Genomic DNA, 12,184 nt, shown 5'->3' with positions numbered 1-12,184 from the left:
CTTTGTTTATTGTTATCTTAAATGGACTTAGATTTAATTAGACCCAGGATATTTCTTTTTGTTGAAATTTAATTATTTGTGTTGCATGTTCCTTTGTGGAAGGGCATCTTTCTAGCTAATCATAAAGCAGGAAATAGGACCTTCTTGTAAAATGGTGAGTGGGGACTAATCAAGCCAGAGTAGGGACTATTCGAATTGCTCTTTTTTCTTTATTCATTTAATTCCCTTTCTACAAGCTTTCAATGCGTGAAAATGTCCAAAACGATCAAAAAGAAAATTTTGCATAATAGATGCCCCTTAAGAGGGTCCATCTACTGTACATACCCTGGGCCCCAAGTTACAAACCTTTTATGTTCTCCTGGTCTATAGCACATAATGGAAATCTGAAAATGATGTTTCCCAATTCTTTGACTCATACTACTCTCAAGATCTCGAAATAAAGTAATACAGTACACTGGTACTTTAACACACCAACACCCACCCTACTGTACAAATTTTCCCCTCAAAAACTGATAATTTGCAAGCAATTAGCCTCAGCATACGTAGAATTTTCCACATGCGAATGAACAAACAGAGCCGAACCAAACGCCAGTGAAGTTGCGTGTACTGTATGTCTGGGAGTCGTTCAAAACTTGTTTGCGTAAGTAAAATGAGGTTTTTTGTTTTTTTTTTGGGGGGGGGGTGGGTGTGCCAGATTTAGTAAAGATGTAGCACCATGGGTCCCAATAATGTTATCAAGGATGGAAAGGGGAGCCGGTTTCAGTTTTGTTTTTAAAGCAGCCGGTGCCAAGGGGAATCATAAATTGAAGTTAAGTGAGGTTTAATGCCTATTTATTTTATATTTTACTTCATTTACATGTCTTTTTAAAATGTTTCGATTGCTTTCATATGCAAAGTATCATTATAGTGTTGGAACTTGGTAACATTGGTAATATTTTTGGGTGTCTGGAACCGATTATCTGCATTTACATTATTTCCTATGGGACAATGCACTTTACAATACGAATTTTCGCCTCCGAGGTACTGTATCAGTGTAATCATTTATTTTGTTGTGTTTAAAAATGTTTGAAGCCTTTATTTCAATAACATTAACTTGATAATTTAAAAAATGAACTAGGGAATGTACAGTAGGACCTTGGGGACATACTGTAGGTATGCTCCTCTTTTAAGAATGCTATCAAACTAAAAGAATCCTCGGTAGGCTTTTTATTTTTTTTTATTAACCAATAGCTCTTCTCGGGTTGACAATTCTCACCGACCAGAAGTCTTTGCTGTATTGTATAACAGACTTAGGCCTAACATGTGCTTCCCCTGAGACAAGTGAGGCCAGCCAACTGCTGATCATGCTGAGCGCAACACATTATGAGGAAAGTGCTATGCACCCACTTCCACATACAGTGGAACATGACACATGAGCTCACAGATGCCCAGGATAAATTTTCTTTAAAAATTTCAGGATGAATTTTCTTTTACTGATGCACTTTAATCGATGCGTGTACAGTACATTAGCACATTTCTCTCTTCTGATAATAATGTGATCATGGGTTATATTTTCACGGCCTAGTAAGTGATTACTGCCCGAGCAGTGGAAAAGGGGTAACTGATGTTCTAGCGCTGCTACGTTTATTACGAAATCCCGACTGCAATGCGAGGATGCACAAGTAGACTAAATAAAAGCATTTCCATGTCTTTCTGCTAAAAAATATCTTTTTTTTTTGTTTTCGTAAAGTAGAAATGTCAGAATGTTTGTTAGTTTTATGTGTACGGAGTTAAGACTGAGGACGATAGACAGAGGATTCAATAAATACTTAACAAGCGTATTGTTTTCATGTGAGTGGGACGGTTATTGCGAGGTAGCGAACAACCCACGAAATTAAAATTTATTTCGAATGAAGATGATCAAAGTAAATTTACACATGAACACTCTCACATACACATGCGCACACGTACACGCCCGCACACAAATAAGATTCATGGAGTGGTGGGGAAAGAGAATGCAATAAGTGAGACACAAAGGGAGGGAAAGTGAGGCAGGCAGTGCAACACAAGCATATTAGAGCGAGAGAAAGAGAGTCCAAAAGAAAAAGAGAGAGAGAGAGAGAGGCATTAGAAATGGATGTATGGCGCAGAGCCAGAAAAGACAGCAAGGACGAGCCTGCTGAGCGGCTCGAGCACAAAGAAAGCGTTTTAGACAACTATGAATCGAGTTCGGGATCGGGGAGGAGGCTATCGAGCACGTAGATAGAGAATAGAGAATGAAAGGTGAGGTATGAGAGAGAACGAGTTGAGACCAGAGAGGCCGAGGTGTTGAGGGAGGCCTTTTTTCTCGTCCGACACTTCCGCGGCATTAAATAAGAAATTTATTATCTCTGGCAAACAATTTCGCCGCCGTTCCGCGACTCAAGGCCAGTTCATGTGCATCTGGTTCTAAAGAACATGATCTTAAAGGGAACAGACTCCGGCCTCGGTCTCTGCTTTTCCTCTCTCTCCACTTTATTTTGTCCTTTTAACGTATAGAAATGTCTAAGACAAAAGTCTCCACCTGCAGTTCGGTTCTTGGCCACACGCGGTGCTTTGAATAATATCCTAGATGTTTTAGATTTCTTTACGGTTATTCATCACTGTTTTTTTTTCCGCATATAAATACACTTGAGAAAAAATAATAATCCTATGTATTTTTTTTCGGCTTTTGATCTGAGATCTTAAATTCCAAACTGTACCCGAAAGCTAGGTGCAATCTCGCATCCCAGATCTCTCTCGATGATCAGTTTATTCAAATGAACCTCGTCTTTGTCTCTCTCTTTTCTCCGTCGCTTCAGGCTGCTTCCTCTAAATCTGGATGAACAAAGAAATGCGTTCAGAAGAATGCTGCACGGTGGTGTTTTTATTTTTTCTCCCCTCTCGACGCAGAATGCAGATATATTGTCTTACTCAGAGACGCTCTAAATATAAATACAGTCTCTCTCTCTTTTACGCAGAATAAAAAGCAATAGGCAGAGCAGTAAGATCAAAACAACTTTTATGTACGGTATAAAGACCACTTGTATATTAATCTCATTTGTGGTGTGTGTGTATGGATATGTGTGTGTGTGTGTGTGTGGTGAAGTGTGGGTGGGTGAGTGTTACGCTTCATGTACAGAGCGTTTGTAAAGTCTGGATCCAGCTAATTAGGTTAGACACAGCATGAGCTTCCCCACTGCCGTTTTTTTTTGTGAGTGTGTGTGTGTGTGTGTGTTTGCGCTTTGAAAAGATTCTATCTGCAATAAAGACCTAGAGGTGTTTGGAATCTCTGTGTGTGTATGTGTGTGTGTGTGTGTGTGTGTGTGTGTGTCATTATTTCTTCTTTCATTATTAGTAGTATTACTGCTCCAGCAGTCAAGAATTGCTCAAATAAGCATAATCAAATCAGCGACTGATACTTAAAATGTAAGAGTATGCAGAAAGATGTGTGTGTGTGTGTGTGTGTGTGTGTGTGTGTGTGTTTCGCCTTATCTTGCTGGAAATCAATACTGTCCTAAAATTCAAACCAAGGACCAAAATATAAACCGAAAATGTGACAACAGTGCACATAAGCAAATGATAAATCACTCTGTGTTTGTTTGTGTGTGTGTGTGTGTGTGTGTGTGTCTTGCTTTTTGATCTTTATTTCCAAATCTTACCCGAAAGCTAATCTCTGCTGATCAGTTTATTATAATGAGCTCCTTTCCTCTTTATAAACCTTCTCACTGCTTTTTAAGCTTCCTCTATTAAATCAATAAAAAAAAATGCAATATTACTGTAAATTCTATTTTCTGTCAGAGAATCAAGTCAGAATTTTACACGGATACTGTGGCTGTATTAAGGAAATCTAAACTTGATTCACTTCTATTTTTGTGTACATCATCCACAGATTAGGCCTGCATCCGCAGGTAATCCACTTACTGTACACAAATCGTATTCAGAGTTGTGTTTTTTTTATGAATACCAAGAAACTGCGCACCTCAGACACCAGACTTAGCTATAGACGTATACTGAAACATGAAAGTTCCGCATGCAGTTCGGGTGGAGTTGTGTGTCTCAGTTTCACAATGATTCTGACCCTGAACTCAAACCCATATTTCTGCGAGGTATCTATGTATTACGTTCTGTGCCTTAATATTTTATGTTTTCAGCTGTGAATATTTCCAAAAGCATACTAATTTAATGTGATCCTGGGGCGAGTTCTTAAGCGAAAATTTGTATTGCAAAACACATTTTCCCATAATGTAAATTCAGATTATCCGTTCCAGCCACACAGAAATACTACTAATATTACCAATTTACCTAATTATAATCATTATTTCCCTTAAAAAAAAATATGGCAATATATTGTAAAGTATAATGCAATATATTAAATAATACTATAAATAATACTATTAAATAATACTATATATATATATATATATATATATATATATATATATATATATATATATATACATACTGCAATAAAGGCAAAAAACATTATACTTACACTTATATTTGTTCTATTGAAACTTTATGCATGTTTAAGATTTATCAAACAATTAATTTTGTTCGAACTACATTAACTTATTAACTTATCAATTAATAAGCATATTGTAAAAAATATGGAAAGAAATAGATAAATTCAATCAAATCAAATTCAATGTATTAAAAAGTATATTGTTGGATATAAAATTACGCACATTAAGATATACATTTAAATATATTTTAATATATTTCTCAATATATAAAAAGTGACAATTTCCTATTGTATTTATCAGTATTTTGTAATATATTAATACAATATATTCTTCTGTATATTGTGATTATATTTTTTAATATGAAGATTTTTTTTGTCTTAATTATTAGTTAGTATCAGTTAGTGTAGCAACAAGGAATATTAACATTATAAAATCTTTTTGATTTACCAGTAGATAAATAGTTATTATATAGAAATAATATATTTTCTTTGCGTAAGGGTTTGCATATAAAAACATAAAAAAAACCATCTAAATAAAGTAAAATATATAACTTATAGGCATTAAAGTTCACTTACTTTAATTTATGATTCCTTTTGACACCTCTTGAAACTGGCTCTTTTTTCTTGCACATCCGACTCAACTTAGCTGGCGTTTGTATGCCCAGGTACCACTGTATCGCTTCCTTTTATGTAATATTGCATCACAATAAAAATGTACAGTAGAAAAAAAATATTTTTCTTTTTTTGCAGTTAGCATTTTCTATTCTTAATTTTTGTTGTTATAGTGATGGCTTGTGTTTAAAGGTTTCTGTTGACTTAACAACTGCAAAAAAAAATACTTTTAATTAGTCATGTGATTAATCACAGTTTTTAAATAATCTCATTTACTTTTATTGTTAATGTGCAGTGACACTGGTTAAAAGAAACAGATTATGCATTTTTATAATATCTTAAACATTAACATTTAGCAAATGTTAAATTAAACTCTCTCAAAGAGTAGAATCCTTGCAGCGGCAATCATATTGTGACCATGGTTCATGACCATGTCCATTATCTCCCTTTCAACTTTGAGAAATTGGCTAGCACATGCTTTGGAAAAATGTCTTTCTTGTGTTTTTAACACATCCAGAGTGAATGAGTGCGCTTGCCATTTGTCATTGATTAGGTGTGCTGTTACACCGAAGTAGTTATGGTTACTTACTGAGGTCCAGTGGTCTCAAGTAAGTGCTGTAAAAGTAGCTTCTGCCAACTGCATCACTTTCACAGCCTTTTTAGTGTCATACAGTTCATGTATTCTTGTAACAGTGTCTAGTTCCCCTCTAAGGTAGCTTGAGCATGTAACTTTGATTTTATTCAAACTTCCATCTAGAAGCTTTTTAGGATGAAACTTGGTGGTCAGCACACCGGATGATGTTTCCTTAGTAATCTTATTATCTGTGTTAAACATGCCATTATCACATAGGGCCGGAAAACCGTGCTGTGATTATGGGAAGCCGTTAGGGTCAAACTTTGTCATATGGTTAATTTGCTTTTAAAAATATTAATGTGTTAAAATTTCGCATTAATATTGACAGCCCTAATTTTAAGTAAAAGTAAGTAAAAATATCTTACCTATAGTAAAAATTTACTTAGTACGTCCTTTTATAAGATTACAGTTATAATCACAATTAAATAAGATTTTATTAAAATACATTTTTACTCATTTACAACTGTTTAAATGTTATACTGGCAAATCTTGCCTAACGTTGAATAACTATATATGTGGTAATATACAGTAGTTGTTACAACATTCACTGTCTGATGCTGTTGTTTTTAAACGTGGAACAACTACAGTACTTTGATAAAATAATGTTGAGACTACGCTGAATTAACTGTCCAAACACAACATCAAAACAATGAAATGGTAACCTTTATTTTAAGCATTTATGCTAATTAACGTCTATTTGCACAACGACTTTTTTTACACTTTTAGCTGGTTTCCAATTTCCTATAGTAAAAAGATTTACTTTAAAGCTTGAAAGCATTTCCCACCTTGAATTCCAAATCCCAAAGATTCTCAATGGGGTTAAGGTCTGGATTTTGTGGTGGCTAATCTATGTTTGGAAATGATGTTTCGCCTGGCACTAGGCAATATGGGTTCATCGCTTCATCTGCCTCTCTGTCTGTAAAATGTAAAATGTCGCTTTTCTTATCCTGACACACCCATCACTCTGGAAGAGGGTAAACCTGGACTCATCACATTGCTCCACAATCTAGTCCCCAGCAAATTGAGGTCTTTTTTCGGAATGGCCTCATTGATAAGTGGTTTTCTTAAGGATACACAGCTGTTTAGCCCCAAACCCTTGTTTACTTTTTGCAATGTATAAGTAGGAATGCTCCTACTTTCACTAAGTTACTGTTTGATGTTTAAGAAATGAAAAGCTACTCACTGCATCTGTTCCGGTTAAATAACATGTTGCAGCTGAACTATATTAATTTCCAGTATATTCCATGGAAGTCTTTTACTTGAGGGTCGCTTTTTTCTTTTGGCCCGGCAGTGTATTTAAGAATATGTTTCAAAATCTAAAAAAAAAGGAAAAAATTATGTAATTTAGAGAAATGTTACAGTAGTTAAGAGTTGCTAAGAGTATTTATTGATGAAGTAACTGATTGTAGATGAATACATATATTATCTTAGATTTGTGCAGTAGTTCACCTGTGTGCGTGTGTGTGTGTAACCCGCAGAGCTGGAGGTGGCACGGCTCAGCACTGACATGATGCAGACAGATCTGAGGTTCCCCCAGTCAGACGCTTCAGGAAACTTTATCCAGATTCCAGTTAAAACTCTGAAACAGCAAGGACGCAACGGTATTCCACTTTCTCTCTTCTCCCTGTCTTTCTCTTTTATTTCCATTACACTTCTCATGTGGTTCATGCTTATTTTGTCTTTGCCATATATTTTTTCAATTCTGAATTTTTAATAGAAGTCTATTGATTACATTAAAACATTTTGTCTTTTGTGTTTTGAAATTTTGTTATAGAATCCATGTAAAAAACTTTTGAGCAATTGAGTTTCTCTCTCTCTCTCTCTCTCTCTCTCTCTCTCTCCCTCTCCTGCTCTCTCATTTGCTCCACTTTTGCTGCATGTCTCTCACTTTGTTTGGCTAAATGCTGGGTTTGACCACTGTAAAAGCCTCTACATTTCCCTGGCAATCCTGAATGCTTCACTTTGCACCAATGCATGATTACAACAAAGAACAATGGACAAAAACTAAAGCAAACACCTTCCTTGATGAGACACTACCTGATATGGTTTTCAGCAACAAGTGTAAAACATAAGTTAAGTTAGGTTAAGCATTGATTTGTCACATATATATTACAGCACAGTAAAAAGTCCTCGCATATCCCAGCGCAACAGGGGTCAGAGCACAGGGTTAGCACATGGATGATCCAGCACCCCTGGAGCAGATAGGGTTAGAGGCCTTGCTCGAAGGCCCAACAGTGACAACCTGGTGGAGCTGGGGATCGGACCGTCAATAACTCAGTGCCTTAACCCTCTGATCTACAGTACCACTGCCCCATTATTATACATGGAAGCACCTATGAATTCCAAACTTCAGAATGTTTCCCAAAGCTGTTCTTATATATGCAGCACGATTGGCTTAGTGGTTAGCACTGTCGCCATGAACCTTCAGCGTCCAGCCATGATTCTCGCCTTGGGGTCCATGTTCCCCCGTGCTTGGTGTTTTTTTTTTCTAGGTATACTGGATTACTTTATCTAATTTAAGCAATGATGTCATCCTGTTTTCTTTCATATACAGTGTGTATATGAAAGAGTGTCATTAGAGAAATTTCTTGTTTATTTTCCCCAACAAAAGTGTTTCCGTTGTGTGCGCGCATGTGTAAAAGGAGTGGAGGAAGGGAGAGAGGAGAGCTGACTTCACACACACACACACACACACACACACACACACACACACACACACCTTTTTTAAAGGTAGTTAGAAGTTAAAGTGCAGATTAATTTTTTTAATTTATATTTTGTGTTAGTTATTTTTATGTGTTTTTATTTTTGGGGGCTGTGGAACAAATAATTTGAGTTTCTAATATTTTTTATGGAAAATTTCAATTTGGTTTATGAGTGTTTTTTAAATACGAGCCACTTTCGGAACAAATTATGCTCATAATCCAAGGTTCCACTGTATGTATTTCTCCCTACCACAGTTTATCCCCCTCTGGAAAACAGTCCCATTCTGAAATGGATGAATTAAACAGATTTACAGCTTTAAGACCTTTGACTAAGGAATTCATGAAAGTGATCTACAAAATTACATATCACTTTAATGTTTATTGACTGTGCCAACTACTGCCCTTGGGCTAGAGCTGTGTGCCTCGCTGCAGTTTTTTTTCCTGATTAACTCCACTGTTTCAGTTCATCCAAAGAAAAACAAATTTATCACATAATGTGTAATTATTAATTATATATTTTATATGAAATTATTATTTTAAATATTCTCTTTTTAATTGATACAAATTCACAGACCTGTTTACTGGTGCAACGTCTGCAACATTTGCTTTGCGAAGAAAGTTAAATAATTTTAAAGAGGAAAGAACACAGCGATCCCTGTAGTGTGCTAGATTTTGCTTATTATACCAAACCAACACTTGGCATTAAACACGGTCTTTCTGTTGTGTGTTCCTTAGGTGAGATCCGTATTGCTCTGGTTCTATATAGGAATCTGGGTCAGTATTTGTCCACAGAGAATGCGAGTGTGCGACTGGGAAGCGAAGCTGCTTATCCCAACTACTCACTCATCGTCAACTCGCCTGTAATAACCGCAGCCATAAACAAGGACAGCAACAAAATCTACTTGTCTGAACCTGTTCGCTTCGTCGTCAGCCACTTGCAGGTATCACACACACACAAAGACACACACATTGTTTATTTGTGATCTCAGAGCATCAAGTTCAAATTATGTCCTATCTTCATAGAAGTCAAAGTCAAACTTCAACCCAAACTGCTCATTCTGGAGCTACTCCAAACGCACCATGACGGGCTACTGGTCTACGCAGGACTGCAGGCTTGGTGACACTAACAGCACACACACCTCCTGTTCCTGCACACATCTGACCAACTTTGCCGTGCTCATGGCTCATGTAGAGGTCAAGGTGAGCATACACAAATACACATGTGCATCTTAATAACTTTGTCAAGCCTTTCCACTGATACATCTAGTCATGCAGCTAATTAATAAATGGCAAACCTAAACCAAACCCTAATCCTTAACCCAATAACTAAAAAGCAATCTTTTTGGCTTTTTGGACAAAAAATCTTGTTTACAAAAGGGATTTTTTATTTGCTAATGGGATCAAGCCAAATGAGGTTAAAAGTGTTAGATAATCCTGTTTTAGAGGAGACCTATGGCCTCCACCAAATTGGGTGGTAATCGATACAGAGCTGGCAACATGTTCTATGTTTCCTGCATGGCAGGAGTACCCAGCAAACTACAAAGAATTTAATAGATACAGTGCATACTGTCAGGAGTGCCCAAGAGAACAGGGAAGGGGACTAGTCACTGACCCAAGGGTAACAGACCAAAGAACCGAGCAAGTGATGCCCATGTGACAAGATCTGAAATAACAATCAAAGTTTAAAGATCCCCTAGTCAAAGATAAAATGTTTGGTGGGAGCAAAAGCAATATAAGTTGCAGGGGGAGCCAAGCCCCAAGTCACCCCGAATTGCCTAAAATTTACGAATGTTGCAAATGGATTCCACCAGTATTAAGTCACAGAGGAGAAGTGAAGAGAAAACAGTGAGGTAAGAATCTGCAAGCCCTGACAATAACCAAAGTGTGCCTTGGTTTAGAAAGAGCTGAAGAAACTGAGGAAACTGAGTTGAGCCACCTTACTCTTACAATCAAAGGAAGGTAAGGTGAGGATCCATAGCATCCCTCTTTGTGATACTACTTCAAGTAGAATGGAAAGAACTTGGGAAAATGTAGAATGCTGATTGACCCTCCTATCCCAGATGTACTTTCTAAAGAGGTAGAGTTTCAGCTGAGAGAAGTTTGAGGTTTTGTGCAAGGCTCAATCAAACTCTCCTCCAGGGCAAAGTGGTATCACTTACAAGGTTTACAAAAAGGGTCCAACACTATTGCTATGACTGTGGAAGATCCGACAAGTCATCTGGGTGGGGAACAAAATTCCAAAGCAATAGAGATTTGCAGAGGGGATGTTGATCCCGAAAGATGCTTAAAGAACTTTAAGCAGATCCTTCAGTCCTGCATCATTCCCCTGTTGAGTTTTGATGCGAAGAATTTCTTATAGTACAATTTCCAACCAGCTGCAAACCTCCTTCTTCAACATTTTTTTTGATACAACTCATACAAGTGAGCAAGATGACCAGTATGGTGAGAAAAACCTGGTTTAACCCAGAACTATTGGTATCTGTATTTTAGCACTATACTCGAGAAGGTGTTACTAAAATACACTGAACTAAGTAACATTGATAATCAGTTATATTCCAGTAAACTGGTGACTGGATCATGCCTGTGGGGACACAAGACTAGCCAGTTTGGTCTGATCACGCAGAAAAGCCAATGCACCCCAAACCGCACAAAAAAAAGCCAATGCCAGCTACTATATAAAGGTCCCAGAGTGCACAACAGGCCACCATGCAAAAGGGCACCAATCCAGCCCGCAAACTTCCCAGATCCCACTCTGATCAAGCACCCACTGGCTGTGCCAGAGAAACAAATCCAATCCACCCAACGGATCCGCAGCCAACATCCTGGTGGCAAACACCACAGGAGGTCAGAGCTGTTTTGGTGAGACAAGGAGAGCCCAAAACCTACAGTAGGTGGTTTTAATGTTAATGTTTTAAGTGTTATGTCTGATCAGTGTAAGCAGGGTATAGGGTGATTCACTTAAAAGAGGCCCCGAATGTTCTGTAATAACTCTCACTAGGATGAAGCAATCTTAACAAAACAACATACAGTGTGCTTATTGTATGGAACATGCCGGAATTCCCCTAAGTCAGACCGATAACGTAGGTGTCAGACAGCCATCCCCCGTTAACATAACATACCACTATGCCATACCCCAACCCCTACCTCTTTACTCAGTCCCTCGACTTCTCATCAGGATAGTGGTGTACAGTAATGAGCAGTGTTTCTTCATAGTGCAAACCTACTGGGTCACAAATTTGTTTAAGCAATGTTAGAGTAAATTTAAAAAGAAGTATTATTTGGAAGGATATTCTGTCACTGTCGTGCAGGAGCTCAAAGCAAGAGATATGGAGGAAATATTTATAAAACACCTCGTCGAAACACAGATCACTTTCATCAATCGATTACACATATGCCAAGGTCTGTATCATACTTTTTGGTCCATCATAGCGAGGGTTATTACAGAATCTTTGGGGCCTCTTTCAAGTGTGTAACGAGTTCGTCTTTTTTGCACCACAGACACACGGACATAAGGCATGGTGTTACGGGAAAAAGTGTAATTTTATTACGAAAAATGGGAAAGGAAAGGGTTTAAAGGAGGGAGGAAGGTAAGAGAAAGCCTGAGATCTATAAACCGCCAGCTAGCCTGGCCTACGTAGGGAGCCTACGGAGTGAGCAAGGAGCGACAAAAGGTTAAAGCGCTAAAACATGTTTGGAGTTCAAACATGTTTAAAGCTAAAGCTAATTAATACAAAAAATAAAGCTTTGCCACAAGCTGACCTCAAACACAGATCT

At 37.5% G+C, this 12,184-nt stretch overlaps 1 protein-coding gene across 3 annotated transcripts in view; it reads left to right on the top strand.

The window, feature by feature from the left end:
- The window catches only part of adgrl3.1 (adhesion G protein-coupled receptor L3.1), a 192,976-nt gene that overhangs the window by 140,117 nt on the left and 40,675 nt on the right, over window positions 1–12,184 (top strand). For all 3 annotated transcript variants that reach the window (XM_053479673.1, XM_053479672.1, XM_053479671.1), the window contains exons 12-14: window positions 7,187–7,309; window positions 9,146–9,351; window positions 9,434–9,610. In XM_053479673.1, the coding sequence (XP_053335648.1) occupies window positions 7,187–7,309; window positions 9,146–9,351; window positions 9,434–9,610 (506 nt within the window). The remainder of the gene's footprint in view (window positions 1–7,186; window positions 7,310–9,145; window positions 9,352–9,433; window positions 9,611–12,184) is intronic.

Source organism: Clarias gariepinus, chromosome 20, assembly GCF_024256425.1.
Source record: "Clarias gariepinus isolate MV-2021 ecotype Netherlands chromosome 20, CGAR_prim_01v2, whole genome shotgun sequence".
In the NCBI taxonomy this organism is placed as follows: Eukaryota; Metazoa; Chordata; class Actinopteri; order Siluriformes; family Clariidae; genus Clarias; species Clarias gariepinus.
The sequence above is the reverse complement of the archived record's forward strand: the minus strand, read 5'-3'. Positions and strand labels throughout refer to the sequence as shown.